The sequence below is a fragment of the Drosophila albomicans genome, chromosome 3 (assembly GCF_009650485.2).
Source record: "Drosophila albomicans strain 15112-1751.03 chromosome 3, ASM965048v2, whole genome shotgun sequence".
Taxonomy (NCBI): Eukaryota; Metazoa; Arthropoda; class Insecta; order Diptera; family Drosophilidae; genus Drosophila; species Drosophila albomicans.
Window position 1 is genome coordinate 30148965 of NC_047629.2, and position 22563 is coordinate 30171527.

Below are 22563 nucleotides of genomic sequence, written 5' to 3' on the forward strand. Positions count from 1 at the left end.
ATTTAGATATACCAAATATGACCATTGGTATATTTTGGTATTTTTCGGTACATTGATGTACAACTTGTTTTGAGTAATACAAATTAAAATTGAGACTTCAGTGGAATATTGAATTTAAAATAAATTTTTTCTATAAATACGAATTTTTGTTTAGAATAGCTTGAAATCCTATCCTCTGTAGAAATATTTTTGAATGTTCAATTCACATCTTTTCTTTCTAAAATTTCCCCTTCCCTGCTTCAATAAAATACACATGTGTTTAGTAATACCAACTAAAAATATTGATGTGATTTATTTAAACATAAAAAACAGTTGAGTATAAATAATTTAAATATGATTATTTGTTCATCACATTGCATTTTCACATGGCTGCGTGAAAATGCATTGAAAATCACCTTTGTAAACAATATTGATAATAATTATGATTGATAATAATTATGATTTAAATAACATTGCAGCAAAGTCGATGGCTGGCAACTTTGCTATGCTCACTTAACGATAACACCTATAACTTAATATACATTTTGTGAATGTGTTTTTGAAGCAACAATTGATTGATTAAATGAATCATGCGACTTGGCAAACTCTTTTTATGGCTGTGTAAAAAAGAATTTGCCAAATGTCGGTAACTACTTCTATGGCAGGGATAATGATAACATTAGCTCAATTTGTATTTGGGTTATTAGCCTTATATACATAACACATTTCTGGTTAAAGCTTCCGCTACGCTGACACTATATAATAAAGCTATGTACGTATGTATGTGTAGGTGTATGTACATATACAAACTCATGCAGACCTCGAAGCAAGGATCTCGAGAGTTACCTTAAATTCCATTTTGCATATGCTCAATGTTGGCTTCGTACCAATTACAAATTGTTGCTTAAATATTTCTGTATTATCTACACAGCGTTTTCAATAATTCTACATACTTCATCTTGTATGTAAACGTTAATAATATTTGTAATTATATTTTTTGGGGTATAAACTCGTATCGTATAGTTATAAGTTATGTATTTATGTATGTGTATTTTGGCATTATGAAACTACTGGCTAGTCTTAACTGTAAACTTATGGTTTTCAGCTACAACATTTGATTTATATTTTGGCATCGAAACCTAAGTGTAAGTACGTTGTATGCGAAATTTGCATTAGTTTAGCTAGATCCGAATGTGTCGTAAGTGCTAAGCTAAAACTGATAACTGATAACTCAATGTTAATGTTAAACCCTCACTCAAGTTGAAGTTGAAGTTGTTGGTAAATTTCCCACCACTCAAACCTATACGTAATAGATCTGAAAACGTGCTATCGGTCGAACTCAAACATCGGCCGCCTCATTCGCCTCAGCATCCGCCAGACGAACCAACGTCACCGTCACCTCGGTGGTCACGCCATTCACGGCCAGCTGCTGATCTCGCCACGGGGTTGTGAGCGTCTTTAAACGCTGCCTTAGGCTGCCGGGTGTCACAATCAGCTTGTAAATGGCCACTGCGGGTATCATGATGACCGAGGAACCAGCTATGCTCCAGCCCAAGGCATTCGCCCAGTCGGGATACACGTAATCCGCATACGTCAACGGCTCATAGCCGAGCAGCCCATAGACAGTGATGAAGAGCAGAAAAATGGGCGCCACAAAGCGCCAGCAAACTTGCCAATATCTGCCAGGGGGAAAGCCAATCATATCGCGAATATCATCGCTGAAACGCTTCGTGCCATAGATCCACGACACGGCAATGGCCTCGAAGAACACGGCGATCAATATAGAGTAGCCGGCGGCATAGCGATCCAGCAGATGGAAGAAGTAGAAGCCACCTTGAGTGCAGCTGGCGAGGCCAACCACAAAGTACAAGGAGAACAGCCCAGCGACAAAGAGTTCGCGGTTTTTGCGTATCTTGGGGAACTCATCACTCAGCGCTGTGATAATGGCCTCCGAGCCACCAAACTGAGAAGTAGAAAAATGGAATTATACGCATTCATTGACAGTCAAACTCAAAGCTTACCGAGCTGTCCAATCCCAGAGTTAGCAGCATCATAAAGAAGATCAGCGCCCAGAAGATGCTGCCCGGCATAGTGGCAATTGCAGCTGGATACACAACAAACACCAAGCCAGGTCCCTCAGTGGCCACATCCTCAATCCGCACCCCAGATGTGTGCGCCATGTAGCCCAGCACCGAGAATATCACAAAGCCAGCCACAAAACTCGTGGCCGAGTTGATGAAACTGGTGAGCAGCGCATCTCTGCAAAGCCAAATCAATTAGCAAACTCTTCCGAAAATATATAAAAAATGTTAAGTACTTGTAAACATTGTTGTGATATTTATTATACGACGCGTAGGCCAGCAGCACACCAAAGCCTGGACCCAAGGAGAAGAACACCTGTGTGGCCGCATCGACCCACACTTCCGCCTTGAAGATGGCATCAAAATTGGGACTCAAATAATACTGTATGCCCATCGCCGAGCCGGGCAGTGTAATGCCGCGTATGAGTAATATCAGCAGCACGGCATATGGGAAGAGAGCGGTGAACCAAACCACTTTGCCCGAGGTGCTAATGCCCTTCCACAGCGAGAAGTAGCATATCAGATAGACCATGAGCAGGCACAACGCCATGTCCCAGCGTATGTGACCCAGATCGTGCAGCCCCTCGCTCTGATTCAGCTCAAGTATATAGCGACTGTGAATGATAGATTCGAGTATGATTGAGTACATCCGTCGATATGTATGTTTGTCTCTCTGTCTGTTTGCCACTCACTTGAAGTATTCGGAGGCAGCCGATTGAAATCGCTCGACGGGCACAGCGGGCGCAATGCTGGCGAATGTTACATTCGCATACGTCTCGTTGGCCAGAAACAAACTCTGATTGCTGAACGCATAGAAATCACTCAGATTGCCAACCACTGGACGCGTGTTTTGACCCTCAAACTAAGCACAAATTATTCACAATTTGTATATAGTGTATTATAGTGTATTTGTATTTACCGGCTTGCAGTTGGGCGTATTCCAAGGATTGTTGCACGACGTCCACGGCAACACATTGGTGAAGGAGGCAAAGAAGAAACGCAGCGACCACGCAATGATCACATTGTAATAAAAGTCCACATAGAAGGCTATCAGCACAACAGCATAGCCAATGCCTGCAACAAAGAAAGAGACTCCACTACAGTGAAAACTCGCGTAGCAAACAAATACATTAGCCGAAAGTTCCGTTTAGCGGATTCTTCTTCTATAGCTCTCGTTACATTGACTGACAATCTGATATATTTTGTTATATCTAAAATGTAGTACTATATCGATATACCAAATACAGCATTCGGTGTCTTTTAACATTTTTATACCCGCTACCCATAGGGTAGAAGGGTATTATAACTTTGTGCCGGCAGGAAATGTATGTAACAGGTAGAAGGAGGCATCTCCGACCTTATAAAGTATATATTCTTGATCAGCATCAATAGCCGAGACGATCTAGCCATGTCCGTCTGTCCGTGTGTCACTGGATCTCAGAGACTATAAGAGATAGAGCTATAATTTTTTTCGACAGCATTTGTTATGTTTGCACGCAGATCAAGTTTGTTTCAAATTTTTGCCACGCCCACTTCCGCCCCCGCAAATCAAAAAAATCGAATAACAAGCGTAACTTTAGAGCTAGAGCTGCGAATTTTGGTATGTAATACAATAATATTTATAGTAATTGTGATTCCTGAAAATTTGGTTGCGAACAGATACAAATTGTGGAAGTTATTAAAGAAATACTTTTGCATGGGCAAAAACGCCTACTTACTATGGGTTTTAGTTGCTTTAGCCGACAATCTGGTATATTATGCCGTCTATGGTATATTTTGAATGTGGTACTATATCGGTATAACAAAAATACCATTTGGTATATTTTTAGTATTTTCGGTATATTTTAAAAAATACCGCAATATTTTGCTTTTATTGAAAATGGGTAGCGGGTATCTCACAGTCGAGCACACTCGACTGTAACTTTCTTGTTTTGATATATTTTTGGTATATGTTTAGAATATTGTGGTATTAACAATGGGTAACAGGTATCTCGCAGTAAAGGAAACTCGACTGTAGTATTATAATTTGTTATTTTTTTATTTTATTATTAAATGTATAAGATTACAGCTATTGCTGCTTGACTTACCCTTAAAGAGCGGCACTAAGCGACCCCAGCAGGTGATGGCTCCTTTACGATTGTGCTGACCCAGCGCCAGCTCCATATAAAATAGAGGTATGCCGCCCACCACCAACATAATGCAGTAGGGCACAAGAAAAGCGCCTGAAAAGTCATCAAAAATAATTAAATATTAAAATAAAATATATTATTATTTCACACCTGTATCGTACAACTTATTGTGTCTAATCTTTTAACTTTGACTGATTTTCGCATATTAAACTGTGCTGAAACACCCAATAACCAATTTTTGATAATCCTACCTTCGACTTTTAATTGTCGCATTATTAGTTTAATTTCAAAAATTCTCGAAAAATTGTTAAATACTAAAATTAAAATGTTTTTTTTTAATCAGTCTCATAAAAGCAAATTTGTTTTATCATTAAACTATAGTTGCAAGGTTAAATAGTGTGAGCGACACATACAGAATAAATTCGACTGATGATTTGAATGACTTCATTTTAATTTGTTCCATTCAAACATACTATAGTTTGTTCATGTTATTGTATTAATTATTTTTCTTTTCCTTTTAAAAAGCTTCTAAAGAGTCGTTAAAATAAACATTTATGAAAATAAAAGTCAATTTTTTTAAATCAATAAAATCTAATTATTGGAGATAGTCAAATTTTTCTATTATGACTTAAATTTGGAATAGTATTATTATTGGTCGCAATTAAAGCAAAATATGCAGCAAATTATATTAAATTGTTATATTACCACATCCCTTAAGAAATCTACAGATTTAAGATAGGGCACAACAAAAATTCCTAAGAAGTGGCGCGCAGTAAAGAAAATATTTAAATGAAGATTGTATTTTTGATAAATAATTAAGGTAATAATCAAAAGTAATTGAGTGTAATTGAGTCATTAGATTGTAAGTGCAAGACAGTCGGTTTATACTGAATATGCTGTCTTTTAATTTTCAATTATTCTTTTCTAAATATTCTGTATAATAAATATACCTGTCTTTGATTCATTTTTGTATTAATTCACTCTTTCGAAACAAAACATGTTTGAAATATAAAAGGAGATTCAGAGTCGCTATAGTTGCAAGGTTATCTAGAAACTTTTCTATCAATGTAGCTAACATTAATGTCGTTCGAAAAGTGCAAGCAATTTGCTTGAATTAAGCCAACTTCCATTGGGCAGTTATGATTAAAGCGCAATCAACTTTTTCTAATACTTATTTTACGACACCCGATTATGAATAACAATATGCGACAGAGGTGTGTGTGAATCTGTGTGTGATTGACCCGTGTCAAGCTCTATGGTTGGCACCCACACACACACTTCGACACACACACACACAGAGATACACACAAAATCAAATTGTTTCACAAGTGCCACTCTAAGGACATTTTAAAAACATTAACAGCATCCAGGCTGGGCTGGCATTGGGATATAGAAGAGAACAAGGCACGGACCTCCTCGACTGTCTCGTGCAGTTGCCGTTGTCCCTTGGCGTGGTCGGTTAGCTTTTACCACCCCGGCATACCTCTTCCCCTCTCTCCCCTTGGTCTTCTCCCTTTTTTGCCTCAGCCCTGCCTGGTGAGCTCTGCCCTGGCAATTGCTAAAGTGCCATCGATACTTTGTTGAGTGACAGCGGGGCGTTTTATGATTTGATTATGTCTATTAGCAGGCAAAGTGGGCGACAAAGTCGTCGACGGCTACAACACAGACACAACCAGCCATTATACTCATATACACACTCCCTCACACACACACACTCACTCACTAGTAAAAAAGGCGCTTGAACATAGCGCTGTCAATTATGTAGAAAATGTAAAACAAAACCTAAAATAAATACCATGCCCAGATAAGGATCTTAAAATCAAATGCAGCTCTGCTGTTGAAGCTGTAATTTCCGCTACTTTACATAGCATTTCCGGTATTTCATTTCCATTTTTTTTTTCTTTTTTTTTGGTGTGAAAGATTGAATATTGATAACATGATTGAATAGTCACTTTAAGCGACTAACTTCAGCACTTGACTTTATTTTTGGAACTACTTCATTAAATAGATTCTGCATCTGATGAATACATTTAAGCTTCAACTTTATGTATCTTTAAGTTGAAGCTTAAATGTATTCATCAGATGCAGAATCTATTTAGGTAGGTTTTGATTAGATTATTTTCCACAAAAATATTATTGCTTATTTGTTCGCATTTGAGTTTGATTTTCATATACTACCAAAGTGTCAGTTAAAATAAATAGAAAAGCAAATTAAATATTGTATCTTAAACCTGGGCTATAAATATGAGATGAATGCCAATAATAGGTTTCTTTTTTCAATTTGCATTAGCTTAAATACTTCATTGTAAACAAACAAAATAAAGAAGCTTAGTAGATAACTTGTTGAAAGTTGAAAGAACTTTACATTAAAAATCCTTCACATTCGCATAAATAAAACTTTAAATATAATAACAAGATGCAACTTGAAATTGTAGAAATCAGGTGAAATATCTTCAGTTTATTTCTGAAATTTTATCAAATGTCATGAATATAAAATCTGAATCGTTAAAAGGTTGAGAATGTAGAACTTTTCATTAGTTAAGCGGATAAAGATTAAAATTCAATTAAAAATGATTTAACAAATTATATTAAATTAATTAAATTAACATAAATATTGCGTTTAAACTCAATAATGAAATTGTTTTTCTTTATAAATATTGAGAATAATTAAATAGGGGCTTCATTTTAGTGTTGTTTCATAAATTATTGAGCTTCAAACAATATTAACAGTCCGACACAATAAATATTTAGTAAAAGAGACTGAAATCCTAAATATCAACAATTGTACTCATATAAGCCAAGTTGATCCGTAAGCCGCAATCTCTGCTGACTTGTCATTTCTTGAACTAGTTTTTTAACCATTTAATAAGCTGCATTTATTTAAAGAACTGTGTCAAGGTGCTCACGAGTGCAATTGCTTGGGGAAGCAGCTAATGTTGAGGTATTTCACCAGTTGCTCCGCCAAGCAGGACGAGGAAAAATTAAATGCCCACTAAGCTGATGGCATTAAAAGCTAATAATCGCAACCTGTAGGTAGCGCAACGTTGTGGCTCGGCTTAAGCCTGGCAACGTAAGAAAAAGAAGAGGGAGAGGCAGAAGGGGGGAGTGTGCAGAAAGATGAAAATAATATCATAAAATATAATAAAAATGAATACTAAGCTGTCACTGATTGAGTGCAATGGAGCGTATGAAATAACAATTTATTTTTTAAGAGCTGAGAGCGAGCAGCAACAATATATACTATATGAGTATGTAAGTATGAAATAGTCATAAAACTATAAAGGAAAAAGGCAACCAGCCAGCTGGCACACACACACACACACACACACACACACACACATGAATGAAAACTCATTTCAACGCCTAAGTGCCGCCGTCAAAAACGTGTGCGGCACATGAATTTGCCACAATGCGTAGCATACGTTCTAAGAAGTGGAAATATGTCTTTATTTTGATGTGTATGTATGTGATATGTATGTATGTATGTACATACATCAAGCGAGTAACAATAAAAGCCTAGAAAAGCGTGTCCTGCACACACACACACACACACACACACCCTTCTGGCGATGCTTAGTCACTTCGCGCTGTCAGATTGTGGCAAGGAAATGGTGTGGCAAAAGGAGTAAGTGGGGGAGGCAAATGCGATTATGACTGCCAGATTTAGTTGTCATACAAAAGCACTTAACTTTGAAATTGTTTTGAATGATGGCGTTGCGAAACGAAGATCACAAGTCCTAAGCATATTCTCGCATGAACTTATTTCTTTCTTTGGAGTCGCACGTCTGGACTCTGGGTAATTTCGTATAGGAAGTACGCACTTACGTCCCCCACCCCCCCCCTTCCCAGTCTCCCCACACTCTCCCCGCACTCATCCATTCACTGCCCAGTTAATGGCAGGCACTTCGCACGCATTTTCACATAGCACTTGTCAAAGTGTTAACAAGGCCAAGTCACTTGTTCTCGTCGTCGTCGTCGTCGTCGTCGTTGCGGTGGTTGAGGAGTTCCTGGTGGCGCTCAATGATGTGTAAAGCCTTATAAATGATTTTTGTGCCATTGTTCATGCGACTGTGTCCCTAATTGGCCACCCAAGCCAAGCCAAGACTTAAGAATAAGCATACGAAATATGTATAGACACTTAAGATAAAGAGAGAGATTTTCTTTCGCAACTTACCACCGCCATTTTTGTAGCACAAATAGGGAAATCTCCAGACGTTTGCTAAATCGACGGCGAATCCAATAACCGATAATAAAAAATCCACCTTGCCGCTCCATGTTTCACGCTGATCGTTGATGCTTGTGTTATCGTTGTCGTGTGGCGTGGACGTCTTTGCTATTTGTCCGGTCGGTGACATCGCCGTTGCGACGATGTCCGTGTCCTTGGCCAAAACGTCGTCGTCGTCGTCGTTTTAGTTGCCAACTCCGTCCGTCGCACGCCAATCCACACACTACAAAATCACAAGAAACAGATACACGATTACATTAAAAATTTAATTGCAATTACTGCAACTCTCTCACACACTCTCTGTCTCTCACTTTTGGGCTAACACTCATTTAATTCTGCATGTTTGTGGCAGACGACAATTTCGATATATGCTGCTGCTTCTGCTGCTTGAGTGTTTAAGCCGACACTTGATGCTCAATTGAGCCGTGTGGAGTGTGCGGGAGGAGTGTGTGTAGCAAGCAGGTGAGATTTTGTGTGAAAGTGAAATGTCCATACACACTTGAAATCTGTTTGGCCACGACATGTGCTCTCTAGCCCTTCGAGTGCTCGAGTGTTCGCATATTACGCATACGACGTGTGGCGGCCGCACACACAAACACTTCACAATTATAGCACACAAATGCCAAACCATACATATGTATGTTAACTTTCCTTTCATTGTTCTCAATCGTGTAAAACTCAACAAAATACATAACATGTATACATTTTTTTTTAATTTTTTTTTTTTCGTATTGTCACAAACGATTCGCATAATTAATTGTCCCACTTAAATGCGCGCATTGACTTAATTCAAGCTGAGAGCTCTACTCAATTAAACCCAATCCAGACTGAAGATTCAATTAAATAATTTAAAGAGCGCAAAGCTCAGTGTTTTACGGTGAAGACAGCATTTTAGTTCGTCTCACAGAAAACTAGATTATAAATAGATTCGCTTTTATTAATTTTTGCTGCATTATTAAAAAGCGTGATGGTAAGAGAAATTATTTTCTTAAAATTTATTCTTAACTAGCGTAAGGAGCAAAGGTGAAAATTCTTCTATGGTCCAATTTAAATTTAATATTCAGTTTCGAAATCATTTGGAGATTATTTTGCGAATACAAAGAAAAAAAGTAAGTTTCTTTGGATTATAGTTTTAATAAATATTAAGTATAAATATTAAGTATTAAGTATATGCATTAAACAATATATGAAACATGTATTCAGTGATTGAACAGCAGATACCTGATTTAATAGGCTTACCAATTAAATAGTTTATAATACATACTATGTAAGCTTTGTTAAAGTATTTGATTTGTATGCGATTTCTAATTACTTAAGATGAAGAAAAATATGTAATTTAAGATTTGTTATTAGGCAGTGCCACATCGTAATAAAATTTCGAGTATTTGACATATTTGGAAACGTTTTCGGTAAAAGATATAATATAATAAAAATAATAGTAAATAAATTCTAAAGGTTTGGGAATAAAAAAAATAAACAAGCATTTTCTCCATATATTTTTATGATTTTATTTATTGAAATTTTCAATATATTAATAACTACAGTATAGCTATCGAAACACTTAACAAATTAAACTAAAACTTCGTGTATGAAATTTTTAAATTATATAAGCTAGCACTTTCATTATAATGGTATCTGTAGAAAAGATATAGAAGCACATATAAATTAAACAAAAAACAAATTAAAAGAAATGAAATAATTTTTTATTTATATTATTTTGTATACTATATTAAATTAAATAAGCAATATTGTGATAACTAAGGTAAAATTAACGCATCACTTAAAAATATATTTTATACATAAAAAAAACAAATAAATCAGACATTAAATGAAAATGTTGTTTATCAATTTTGATAACTTTATTATTTTAAACTTTTAATATAATAACTCTGGTAAAGATTTAAGAAAAATATCTGCCACTTAAAGCATTCTTACCTATTCTTCTCAAAGCTCAAATCAATCACTTTTCCCAATCCATTTTACAGATGTCTCAAATTCACAAAATAAATAATTGCAGAAAGAATTAATTGCGAAATGTTTTAAAAACGATGGCAGGCCAGTTCTTATCACTTATCACTTGAATTGGCAGCTGCAAATACTAGAACACATACTCTCACTGACCGTGGCACATCGACTAGCTGGACAACAACTATAACTACTGAATATTGGGCAACACCAAAACAATTCAGTTGTTGCGCTAACGGTAACATTCAAACGTATGCAAGCAAGTTTGACTTTGTCGCTCGCTTTTATAGCCCGCGACAAGTGGTTGGCTGCACCTGCACCCTCCCAGCCTCTGCATATACCGAAACACTCACACGCACACATACACACTAAAACAACATGAACAACTCTAAAACTCTGTGTATATGTGTGTCAAACGCAGCAACTGTTGAAGTTGAACGTCGCATGCGCCAAGGAAACGTCGTCCAAACGGAAGTGACCAATTAGAGTTGCCTTTGTGCGTATGTACGCAAGTGTATGAACGTGTGTATATACATACATACATACAAAGCACATACATATTTACCAGCGCAAGCTTTGAGTGCTTTAACAGCCTCCGATGCTGAGCTTTTTGCTTAACAGCGCTCTGTTAAGCGGCGCTGTTAATCTTCTGCACTGCGCTTCAAGTGAAACAAATTGAATGAATAACTTGACATCTAAATATATCATTTATTAATACAAACACAAACATATAAAAACAATTCATAAATTTAAAATTAAAAAACTATAAAACACCACCCCTAAGTATATTTATATTTTCATTTTGAACGCATGTCTCTCCACACAACTAATAAAAATATTTCGCATCTAAATATTGACTAAACACAAACATATGTTCAATAAATATGTATTTCCTCTATGTGTAACACTTTTATAGACGATTATAGCAAAGTTTTGCAAGATCATCGAATACATACGTTTGTTACGGCAAGAGCACAACTATTATTTATGCCATCGTTCTCTCCTTGCTCTCTTGTGCTCTCTCTGCCGCGGAAAAGTTTCGAAAAAACTTTAAAATATTTCGAAAAAATCTCGCACACGTCGAAATGAAATGAAAACAGCGTAAACAAAATGTCTTTTTTTAAACATTTTCAATACATTTCGCATGGCCAGCGACAAATCCGCGAGAGTCGAGAGCAGTTGGCAACGGGTTTTCATCGAATGCGGCCACGGATAATGCAGAACTAAGAAATAAACGCATTGTGCAAAACAGTGCAACGCTCCTTAAAAAATAAATTAATCTAAAAAGAAAAGAAGTGTTGAGAAAGTGAAACAAATCAAAATCAATGTGATCGGGAAATTGTAATTGCAGCTGATTTAAATGAATTGATTTAAAAGTTACTCGAAATAAATAACGGACATTTTTTCTGCTGAGCATATTGAAATGTCAGTGAAATAGATTTTTGATTCTGTTCGTTTATGTTTTTATATAAGAGGCAAGAAGCATTATTTTTAATTTCGCTGTTGATAATATGCAAAAGTGTAGGCAAGAAATACACAAAACACAAACCAACAACAAATAGCAAAAGAAAAGAAATTGAAAAGATTTGAGGCGAATTTCACAAAAGCAAAAACCTAGGCAAAAACACAGTCTGAACTAAACAAAATACTATTCGCATTTTTCCTCGATTTACATGTGTTTGTGAGTGTATTAGTGTGTGTATCTGTGTGCTTTTAAGTGGTAGTGTGAGTGTGAGTGTGCAGACAGCTAGACCGTTCAATTAAATATTTGTTTGACAACAACAAGCAGAGCTAAACTAAATATATTTGCACAACATTGAACTTAAGCCGATTGGCACTTAATAGCAATTGTATTTTTGGGATGCCGACAGCTAAAAACAAAATTACGCATTGCACAAAACAACAACAACAACAACAAAAAAAGCAAGAAAAGGACTACATAAAAATGCAATAATTTATTTAGCGCATTTGCCGCCCATTTTCCAGGAAGTGAGCCAACAATGAAAACACATTTTTCTGCCAGCCAACACCAAAGCTGCGAAGATATTTATCTTATAATTTTTTTAACCTGTCTGCCACACGATGAAAGATACACACACACACACACAAACGCATGTAAAAGCAGGCCCACAAAAGATACATATGTATCTGAGAGGCATACGAGTGCATATTCGCATACGTATGTAAATATATGTATGTATGATGATTGCCTTTGTGCAGCAAACAGAGCCGCTATAAATATTTACAACGCGCTGCGGCGTTGTTGCCGTTTCTTGTTTAAAATACGGAAAACAAAAATACACTCTTAATCGCAATTCGCTTTTCTATTCTACTTTTCTTTAGTGGTTTGAAAGCAAATACATACTTGTATCTGATGTGATTTGAACTGATTGAAATACACACTCCTGAGAAAACATTCGAACATTATAAAATTCGCATAAATTGTGAACACACATGTAATACGCCAAAATGTCGAAGAAACCACGAGGGCATATACACAAAATTCGTGAATTCGAATTGGAAAAGGTAATTTCTGAAATGTTTACACTGCGTTTTTGTATATTAAACATACATAAGAAAACAAGAACAAAAACAACAACATTTGCATTGTAAGTCAATAAAACTCAAATCAAAATATGGCACATGTCTCTCAGAATCGAGAGACTAACTGATCGACCTCCCGCACAGCTCTGGATTCGTCATAATAAATGTGAATTTGGCGAATTTCGCATTTTCGCATTTTTACTTAACAATAGAACACTACCAAGAAAATATTTAATGACTGGAAATATTTACATGCAACGTCTGGAAATTTAGAACGAAGCAATTAAAATTACTTTCCACATATGCATCATTTCAGAAGAAAACACTTTAGTCTAGAAGAGAATCTTAGACTGTAGAAAATTACTAATAATTATATATTACCATTGACTTTATTATTGCGAATTTGGCGAAACCCAAAAAGGGATTTCCGTTGTTCTCATGAATATACAAAATTATTTTTACCACGTAGTGGATTTAAGGCACTTGAACAAAACGTGGCATAGACATGATCCTCATATTTTATCTCGAAGATCAAAAAGTTTTTCATTCAGACATGGATTTGTAGATTTGTTCTCATCCTGATCAAATGCAGACACACGCTTCGGTGCGTTGCAAACTGTATGCCATATTTTTTATACCCTATGACAAAGAGTATTTCAAATTATTTCATGTTAATTAGCAAAATTTCTACTTTCTCTTTCGTTACGGATATCATAATTTTATATGAGAAGAATATGTAATACAAAGTACAAATATTTATTTTTAAAATCAAATAGCATATATGATAATTTCCTTAGATAAAAAACTTAAACAGATTATTAAAATAATCTTCGAAATTGAATTTAAATCTTATTTGAAACAAACAGGTGTATACCTCAGATTTATTATAAAAACATTTCGAGGGTATATAGACTTCGTTCATATTCGTAATCTAAAATCATTCCGTTTGGCACTGAGCCAACATTCTCTTCGCTGAGCTAATAGTTAACGCTACCCTAAAATGAAAAAAGAAAGACAGCAAAAAAAACTCATTTTATTGGGCAGCAAACAGCGACTGGGCATTATATCAAAAATAGAGTAACATTAAATATGTCTGACCGGGGGTGAACATATATATTGGGTAATTATTAAACTGTTCACAACATTTCATGGCAGACACCATCAATCAGCTTGCGGTATTAATGCATGCCATCTAATTGAATTGTTCTCTGATCTCAGATACAACTGGTGGATGAGTTTGATATCATACAAATTGTTGGCGAAGGATGGTTCGGAAAGATTTTGTTGGTTGAACATCGGGGATCTCAAACCGAAATGGTACTGAAAGCGGTTCCTAAGCCATATGTGACATTACGTGACTTCTATCGCGAATTTCACTATGGACTGCATCTGGGCGTGCATCGGCACATCGTAACCACATACGATGTGGCCTTTGAGACGGCGGGATTTTATGTATTCACCCAGGAATATGCACCACTGGGTAAGTGATGATCTCCACTTATAACGAATCTTCAATAATTATTCATCAATCAGGTGATCTTACGTCAAATGTAACTGAAACCGGCGTGGGAGAAGTGTACAGCAAACGTGTGGCTAAACAGTTGGCCTCCGCCATAGATTACATGCATTCAAAGTGAGTTTAAATGATACATTATAATGAATAACGAAAATGTTAACTTCTGTCACTTATAGAGACATTGTGCATCGCGATATCAAGCTAGATAATGTGCTCATATATCGCTCAGACTTTCAACGCATCAAACTGTGCGACTTCGGCGAATCCTTTCAAACTGGTACCTTAGTGGAACGGCGCAATGAATGGTTGCCCTACAGTCCACCAGAAGTATTAGAAGTCAAGCCCGAAGGCACCTACAAGTAAGTCTCTGAAATCGAACACTAGCTGCCAGATACATTTGTATCTTTTACATTTTCTAGAGCCGATCCCAGTCACGATGTTTGGCAGTTTGGCATCGTCATATTTGTCTGCCTCACAGGTTGTCTGCCTTGGCAGAAAGCTTGTTCCGAGGATCCTCGCTATATGCGATATATGGTCTGGCAAGGCAGCATAATGATGATGCCTCTACGACGCACACCAAAACTATTCAAGGTAATATGAGAATAAATAGAATAATAATTAAAAACTAGCCTATAAATAAATGTTTATAATTAAATTAAAAGCTAGGGAATACAAATTTATTACACAGCAATTAAATACTTCTGGTAATATTAGAAGTGAACTTTAAAATAACAAAATTAGGTAATATTGAAAGTGAAATTTAAATAAACAAAAACTAATTATTTCCAAATATATAATACATTTTATATGAAGAGGGCAAAATCAAGACCTTTAACATTAAAAAACTATTTATTTAAGAATAAACAAAAGAGATACGGTGAAATGTGAACAGTAATAGATTCTTCACTTTTCTTTAAAATACTTTGAAATTTCACGCAAGCCAATGTACTATTGTATTTTAAGAAATTACTATCCGAAATCTTAGAAATCACATTTTGAGAAAGAAAAAACCTGTTTTCAATTTATTAAAAGTGAAGGGTCTAATAAAGAATATATTGATTATATTACCATTTATACATAATTTAAAACTTCTATTTAAGTGCTAACAAATAAACATTAATTATATTTTTTTAATTGTAAAATCTGTTTATTTTTTGCAGCTATTAACTTCACGTGCTCAGCGCATGTTTAAACGGTTTCTGGAACCTAGAAGCGGCAACAGGCCAAAGAGTCTGGGCGACTTGACCAAGTTCATGGACGATCGCTGGCTGGCCAAGACGGCGGAGAAGGAAATGGCTGAATATGAGACAGACGAGCTGTGCCCTTCCATGTATTCCTTTCACAGCAGCCCCGACGAGAAGAATCGCCTGCTTTACACTCTGGCCGACTGTGGCATCGAGACAAATGTCGATCGTCAGCTCAAGAAGAATCGCATAAAAGACTGGATTGAATCGTCCATCATCACAGAGGAGGATGAGGTGGGTATCACACCACAGAAGTGTAATCATTTTTTATTTAATTTGTTGCACCCTTCTGCTTGACAGGAAGAGAACGAGGAGACAAACTCGGCATCGCCAACATCGTCTGTCTCACGTGAACCGATGCCCGGCCACATCTCCTCCATACGCCAGCCACAGCAGCCGGAGAAATCCAAAGAGATCAAGAGCACACTGAAAGATGCCACACAGAAGCACTTCGATCCACGCACTGGAGCACTGCAGCAGGGACCAAGTGAGATGGGCATGGCCATGCACACATCCAAGTCGATGAGTTTGGCATCGTCGTCGACGCTCAACAATGCAGACAGTTTGCTAACGCTGGGCTCCAGGCAGGATATGCTGGCCAGCAATCTGACCATTTATAATTCTATGGAAATGGAGCTGAACCGCTTAGGTAAGGCTCAGCCACTGCTGCAAGTGGAGGGCTATTTAACTCAATCACAGAGCAACAACCAACTACTAACCGCACTCGATGTGCCGCACGACGCCCGCTCCTCCACTCCTGCCGCTAAGAACTCCATCGGCGTTGGCACACGGGGTGCCACCAAGAGTATTCTGCACCGCTCCAAGTCCGACTCACTGCAGGGGGCCATGTACAACAGCATGCCGGCCATTGATAATGTCAACTCCTTTACCGCTTTTAACACAAATATTAACCAGCAGAGTCTGCAACCGTTGCTGTTGCAACAGAGCAACAGTAATGCACCCAATGGCAGTGCCTACTTCAGCAGTGGTAATAACAATCGAACTAATCAAAATAAAACGGTGACTTTTATGGGCTTAACTAATGCCTTCCAATCGCTTGCTCAACTCCCAGTGCTGTCTAATCCAGTCCAGGCACCTGCTGTGCCATCTGCCGTCCACTCGAATTATTTTAATCGCTCCCACAATGATTCTCAAGTCAAAGACAGCGCGTATGGATCAGCTGATGTGAACGATACGATGACCACACACCATCCACAACATCCACATAGCAATGCCCGGCAAATGGTTTACAATGGAGGAGGAGGTGGAGCACGCGAATCCAATTTGAAGGATACGGCTTACGACCGAGTCGTCGTCACTAACAACAGCGCGCGAAAGCGCAGATAGCTTGTGCAACATCACATCCACGCTATGCTACACAATACTATTTGCAAGTTCCAATAAAAATTAAACGTAAATTTGTCAAAAACACTTCATCTTCCGTTTGTCGTTTTCAATTGAAAGGCATCATTACGTTCTTAAAAAATTACGTTTCCATTTATTATGCGTAAAAATCCAAAAACAAGCCAGAGTCGGGGACAACTCTGTTGCAGACAATGCCGCTTACTTGAGGGGAATAAAACGTGAGCTGTGGGTGGCACCAATACCGGGCCTACCGTGCTTGACGGGTTTGTAGGTCAACGCGAATTCGCCCAAGTAGTGGCCAATCATTTCAGGCTTAACTTCAACCTGTCGAAAGAAAAAAAAACTACTTTAGTCCTATCACTTCACGACACTTCAGTTCTTTGATTAGCTTACCTGGCCGAAGTCCTTGCCATTGTAAACGCCAATGATGGAGCCGGTCATCTCGGGGACGATGATCATGTTCCTCAGATGAGTCTTCACAATCTCGGGCTTCTCATTTGGGGGAGCCTCCTTCTTGGCCTTGCGGAGCTTCTTGATCAGAGCCATCGGCTTGCGCTTCAGGCCGCGGGAGAAACGCCTGCGGGCACGGCTGTGCATCAGCTCAACCAGCTGGTTGCTAAGGGACGCAAAGGCAAACAATGAGGTTAGTTTAGGACGCTCTCGGCTGAAGTCGCTTAAAAACTAAACTACTTACTTGGGCATATCCAACAGCTGATCCAAGTCCACACCACGGTAGGTGAACTTCTTGAAGGTACGCTTCTTCTTAAGAGTTTCATCAACTTGCTGTTTGCACAAAAAAATAAACGGTATTGATTAGCACAAACTGTGTACACTTTTTAACTCAATACAACACATAAAACTCTAAAATAACATTGGCATTCATGCGCAGAATAATCCATATTGAAAATATGTTGCAATTTAAGTAATTCTGCTCACAGATGCTTAATATTTTTTTAGATTTTTAAATAAAATTTACATCGGCCATCTTGACGTTTGCAGTCTACGGAACGGAAAGAAACAAGCACCGCAGCCTTGCCACCGGGCACAAAAAGTTGTGCTGCCACCTAGTGAAATTTAAATTGTATTGCTGGTCACACTGTTTAAAACTAGAAACAACTCCATGTTGCCTGATTTTTTAAATTAATTATAATTATTATTTGTTATTTCGTATTTCGAAGATTCTTTAATAGATATTCAAATTTTTTAGATAATTTGTTTGTCACTTCGTAAGTCATACCAGAGTCTCATCAGCTGTGCTGGTCAACAGGAATTCCGTGAACCAGTTCTGTAGGGAAACAGCTAATTTTTGGTATTTTTTTAACGGTGATTCGTTCATTAAGAAAGTTATTTTTCAAAGAAGTTTATTTATATTAGAAATTCATATAAAAGTACGACCTAATATATTAAATATTAAATAAATTTTAAGTTTGAACAAGCGCCGTTGCTTTATAAATAAAAATCGATGTTGTAAGAATTGTTTAATCGATTTAGTTCGCCATAGATGTTTTCCCATCTCTAGCCTCCATCCAATTGTAACTGCTCAGAAGTAAACGAAACAACAAACACTACTGGGCGCAATCTAAACAATGCTGACGTTACCAAAAATATGTTTTAAAAGACTCTTGAACTCGACTTGCGTAAAATGTGAACAGCAAACAAATGCAATTTCCGCCTAAAATAGTATTTTATAAAAAGTATTCACTTGCTCAATGTGAGACAAACACAGTCGCAACGCCAACTGCCTTCAGTTTCAATTATTTGTTTTTGTTTTTGTTTGTGTTTTTGCTTGCACAAGTGCGGCGCCATCCATTCTCAGCGATAAGAGAGGTAAGTGATTACCATTCCGATTACAATGGTGTGTGCTAAAAACTATTTCTTTGTTTTCTTCTTCGTTTTTTGCTACGTTACTACCTTGGCAGTGCCCTACAATAATTTTCCACAGTTTCGCTTAGCTCATCGTCAGGAGAAAGTTTCCAAACTTGCATCATGTTCTCTCACTCGGGTCATGTTATGACGCTGGCCAATAGCATCATTGGCGTGGGCATTTTGGCCATGCCGTTCTGCTTTCAAAAGTGCGGCATCATACTGTCTATTGTGCTGCTGGTGCTCAGCAATTGGATAACTCGCATTTGCTGTCACTATCTGATCAAAACATCGCTGCTGACACGTCGCAAAAGTTTCGAACTTCTGGGTCTCCACGCATTCGGCACATCCGGCAAACTATTAGCAGAACTCTGTATAATTGGTTACCTTATCGGTACATGTATAACGTATTTCGTTGTTGTGGGCGACCTGGGACCACAAATTGTTTGCAAGCTATTTTCGCTGGATATCGCCGAACACGATCACTTGCGCACGGTCGTTATGATAGCTATAACTATCTGTTGCATTGTTCCATTAGGCATGCTACGCAATGTGGACAGCTTATCGGCTGTATGCACCGCTTCCATTGGTTTCTACGTGTGTCTCATGCTTAAGATTGTGCTGGAATCGGAGTCGCATATTGTGGCCAATGATTGGACCGAGAAAGTACTCTACTGGGAACCTGCTGGAGTGCTACAATGCTTGCCCATCTTCAGCATGGCTCTATCGTGTCAAATGTAAGTTAATTAAAAAACTAGTTATATAGCAATGCTAACTTTTATCTAAAAATTGCAGGCAGCTCTTCGAAGTCTTTGACAGCATCAACAATCAGAGTTTGGATAAGTTGAATGGCATTGTTCGCAATGCTACTTGGATTTGTACCTTTGTCTATATATCTGTTGGATTCTTTGGTTATGTGGCTTACTGTCAGCATACGTTTTCCGGTAACATAATTCTTACTTTCGTCCATTTCTATACTGTATAACTAATGTTCTTTTAATAGGCAACATTTTGGTTAACTTATCGCCCTCATTTGGTAGCGATATCATTAAAATTGGTTTTGTACTCTCAATTGCATTTAGTTTTCCGCTGGTTATTTTCCCCTGCCGTGCCAGCATCTACTCTCTGTTGTACCGGAAGGTTTGTGCTTCAATTTACAAAGTTACATTATCTAATCTATGTTTTCTCTTGCAGCAGGGACACGTGGAGAACAGCAGTTACATACCAGAGCGTCGCTTTCGGTTTATTACGCTCTTCATTGTGGTCTTCTCACTTTGCGTTGCGCTGGTGATTCCATCGGTGGAGCTGATCATTGGATTGGTTGGATCCACAATTGGCGTGGCCATTTGCATCATGTTTCCAGCATCCAGTTTTAGAAAGATCATCAAAAAGGAATCGACGGAACGCACCTTAGCCCAATTTGTATTTGTGAGCGGCTTTTGCCTCATGATACTCGGCACCTATGCGAATCTGAATGCCATCGATGCCCAGAGCTCGGGCCCTCAATTTGATGGTGTTCAAATGGTTACACCACTAACACCCAACGTAAAACCACCGCCAGCACTAGACATACAATTGCAAAACTCCGAGATTTTAAAACACTTAGTTAAAGAACCCAACGAAGCTGCTGTTAAAAAAGTATTAAAAAATCTAGATGATGGCAAACGTGTAGTTAACGCTGAAAGCGTTAAAATTGCAGAGAAGCCAATTGTAGAAAGTGCTTCGTCAGATAACCCACCGATGCCTCCGCTGCCTGTAGACGAATCACATTCGAAAGATACGAAAGACGAACCACCTTTGGACAAAGCAGAAAACGCGCCCAAAGTTGATGCAAAACCAGAGCAAATAAAAGAAGCTGAGGCAATTGAGAAGAAAAGCTTAACAGTTGAAAAAGTAAAAGATACTGTTGTTGCAGCTCCTGAACCCAGGAAGTCAAAACCGCCTGCGGAATTGCCAGTAGCTGCACAGCAAACGATTGATGGTGCTGCCATCAAAAAGGAAGAGGAAATAACAGCCGAGGAGCAAAAGGACAATAAAAGAAATGCAGACGAACTTCGTGAAACACAAAAGGAACTCAAGGAAAAAATGCAACAGTTGGAACGTACCGTGGATGAGTTGAATGTGGAGTTGGCCAAGCAAAAGCCACAGAATGAAAATACCATGAAATTACTCGAACGCAGCATGGACAAGCTGAATGATGAGTTGGCCAAACAAAACCCTGACAATCCAAAGCCTTTGGTTGTCAATGAACTCGCCGAGGCGTTGAACAAAGTCAAGGAAACCAATCGTCAAGAGGAAGAACTTAAGAAGGTTGAGCAACCGCAGCCACAGCCACAACAACTAGAGGCACAACCGCAGCCTCAACCACAACCTCAACCACAACCTCAACCACAACCTCAACCACAACCTCAACCACAACCACAGCCACAAGAAGCTAACCCAGTAGTCAAAGAACGTAAACCGGTTTCATTGATGGAAATGCTAACAGAGAATGCGCACGCACGTGAGGAGCAGGAGGCGCATGCCGGCGTCTTCGAGCCGCTCTCCTACAAAACGGGAGAGCTGCTTAAGAATGGAACTGCGGACGTGGCGCCATCGCTAGTTCAACGACTGCCGCTGCCTCTTGTGCTACTGGCGAATGCCACTCGGACAAAAGCAAACAAAACTTTGGCAGCAGATGCGCAGGCCAACAAATCTAGCGATGTTGTCAATGTGGAAGCCATTCGGCGAGAGCTGTTGCAAGTAAAGGAGCAACAGATTACGACTGCCTCTCCCATGATCCGCATTAAACGCGATGTGGACGGCAACGAAAACTGTCTTCCTGAGCCCAAGCTCAATGAGGTGAACAATGGAGTTAGTTTACAAATCGAAAATATGGGACGTGAACTAAAGTCCATACAGGATGAAGATGAAGACACAACATCGACGACAACAACGCCGTCCTCCGAAACCAACACTAAACATGAAAAGAGTTAGGAGTACGTAATCCAGAGCATAGTGAAGCATCACTTGATATTTATACTTACGTACAGTTCCAGTGTGATTTTCACAGGGCAAATTAGCTTTATGTACATATACATTAAACTTAGTTTTAGGGCTAATATTGTATTAGTATGAGTGTAGCATACTAAAAGTTAACAATTCCTATTATCTATGTAAATAAAAGACCATTGTGTAGTCAAGAATGCTTGACCAAAGGCAACCTGTAGTAATACTATAATGAATTTAATTATATTAATATTTATCATATTTTAACTGCCGAAGAGAATTCCTCTATAATCCCTATTTTCGGTTTAATTACTTTTTTTTATTTATCTACGCAGCTCTAAGAGAGAAGTGCCTTTATGATTTGTAACTGATAGTACCCAACATAACATGTAAGGTATTGAAATCAAATATACTTATAAGTATATTGAAATGGTCTCAATACTGTTCCTTAAACAAAAAATAAATAATAAAATGAGCTGTAAAATAAATGTTTAGCCATGTTGTGTTTCATGTTTATGCACTTACTATTATTTATCTCTTTTTATTTATGTTCTGATACTCTATATATTCTTAAATATAATGTATCTATAGTTTGCCGAAACTTCCAAAAATAAAATATTGTAATAACAATCATGTGTTCTTTTTAACATATCGGAATTTTTCA

At 37.8% G+C, this 22563-nt stretch overlaps 4 protein-coding genes across 8 annotated transcripts; 2 read left to right on the forward strand and 2 right to left on the reverse strand.

Annotated features, from left to right (window-relative positions):
• Positions 1–317: 317 nt before the first annotated feature.
• Positions 318–10618, reverse strand: LOC117569795 (sodium-dependent dopamine transporter). Its single transcript, XM_034251105.2, has 8 exons — positions 10350–10618; positions 8364–8637; positions 4148–4282; positions 2980–3134; positions 2753–2922; positions 2297–2674; positions 2001–2238; positions 318–1942 (listed from the first exon to the last, which is right to left on the reverse strand). Exons 2-8 carry the CDS (start codon positions 8542–8544, stop codon positions 1319–1321), a joined length of 1881 nt encoding a protein of 626 aa, XP_034106996.1. The 5' UTR covers positions 8545–8637; positions 10350–10618; the 3' UTR covers positions 318–1318.
• Positions 10619–11546: 928 nt separating this feature from the next.
• LOC117569794 (serine/threonine-protein kinase meng-po) lies at positions 11547–17340 on the forward strand. Of its 4 annotated transcripts, none has more exons than XM_052003646.1 (9): positions 11548–11804; positions 12723–12905; positions 14142–14403; positions 14457–14556; positions 14616–14798; positions 14859–15030; positions 15600–15917; positions 15984–16332; positions 16756–17340. In XM_052003646.1, the coding sequence occupies exons 2-9, from the start codon at positions 12849–12851 to the stop codon at positions 17028–17030; spliced, it is 1716 nt and encodes a 571-aa protein (XP_051859606.1). In that variant the 5' UTR covers positions 11548–11804; positions 12723–12848; the 3' UTR covers positions 17031–17340. The 4 variants fall into 4 exon arrangements, with proteins under 4 accessions (XP_034106993.1, XP_034106994.1, XP_051859606.1 ...); XM_034251104.2 differs by having other exon boundaries at positions 11549–11804; positions 16840–17340; XM_034251102.2 differs by having other exon boundaries at positions 11547–11804; positions 15984–17340.
• LOC117569798 (uncharacterized) lies at positions 17154–18125 on the reverse strand. The gene is made up of 4 exons (XM_034251111.2): positions 18025–18125; positions 17743–17831; positions 17442–17664; positions 17154–17372 (listed from the first exon to the last, which is right to left on the reverse strand). The coding sequence occupies exons 1-4, from the start codon at positions 18031–18033 to the stop codon at positions 17247–17249; spliced, it is 447 nt and encodes a 148-aa protein (XP_034107002.1). The 5' UTR covers positions 18034–18125; the 3' UTR covers positions 17154–17246.
• Positions 18126–18562: 437 nt separating this feature from the next.
• LOC117569793 (putative sodium-coupled neutral amino acid transporter 10) lies at positions 18563–22503 on the forward strand. 2 transcript variants are annotated; one of them, XM_034251101.2, is made up of 5 exons: positions 18563–18875; positions 18991–19648; positions 19707–19855; positions 19915–20051; positions 20106–22503. In XM_034251101.2, exons 2-5 carry the CDS (start codon positions 19035–19037, stop codon positions 21885–21887), a joined length of 2682 nt encoding a protein of 893 aa, XP_034106992.1. In that variant the 5' UTR covers positions 18563–18875; positions 18991–19034; the 3' UTR covers positions 21888–22503. The 2 variants fall into 2 exon arrangements, with proteins under 2 accessions (XP_034106992.1, XP_034106991.1); XM_034251100.2 differs by having other exon boundaries at positions 18968–19648; positions 20106–22502.
• Positions 22504–22563: the final 60 nt, after the last annotated feature.

Bases quoted from the DNA above. Each gene is read 5' to 3' on its own strand.
- LOC117569794 (XM_034251102.2), top strand. From the start codon at position 12,849: ATGTCGAAGAAACCACGAGGGCATATACACAAAATTCGTGAATTCGAA. The intron at 12,906-14,141 runs GTAATTTCTGAA...CTCTGATCTCAG, and splicing joins GTGAATTCGAATTGGAAAAG to ATACAACTGGTGGATGAGTT. The intron at 15,031-15,599 runs GTAATATGAGAA...TATTTTTTGCAG, and splicing joins GCACACCAAAACTATTCAAG to CTATTAACTTCACGTGCTCA.
- LOC117569795 (XM_034251105.2), bottom strand. From the start codon at position 8,544: ATGTCACCGACCGGACAAATAGCAAAGACGTCCACGCCACACGACAAC. The intron at 2,923-2,979 runs GTAAATACAAAT...ATTTGTGCTTAG, and splicing joins ATACGCCCAACTGCAAGCCG to TTTGAGGGTCAAAACACGCG. The intron at 1,943-2,000 runs GTAAGCTTTGAG...TCTACTTCTCAG, and splicing joins CTCTGGGATTGGACAGCTCG to TTTGGTGGCTCGGAGGCCAT.
- LOC117569798 (XM_034251111.2), bottom strand. The intron at 17,665-17,742 runs GTAAGTAGTTTA...TGCGTCCCTTAG, and splicing joins CAGCTGTTGGATATGCCCAA to CAACCAGCTGGTTGAGCTGA. The intron at 17,373-17,441 runs GTAAGCTAATCA...TTCTTTCGACAG, and splicing joins ATGGCAAGGACTTCGGCCAG to GTTGAAGTTAAGCCTGAAAT.
- LOC117569793 (XM_034251101.2), top strand. From the start codon at position 19,035: ATGTTCTCTCACTCGGGTCATGTTATGACGCTGGCCAATAGCATCATT. The intron at 19,649-19,706 runs GTAAGTTAATTA...TAAAAATTGCAG, and splicing joins ATGGCTCTATCGTGTCAAAT to GCAGCTCTTCGAAGTCTTTG. The intron at 19,856-19,914 runs GTAACATAATTC...TTCTTTTAATAG, and splicing joins CTGTCAGCATACGTTTTCCG to GCAACATTTTGGTTAACTTA.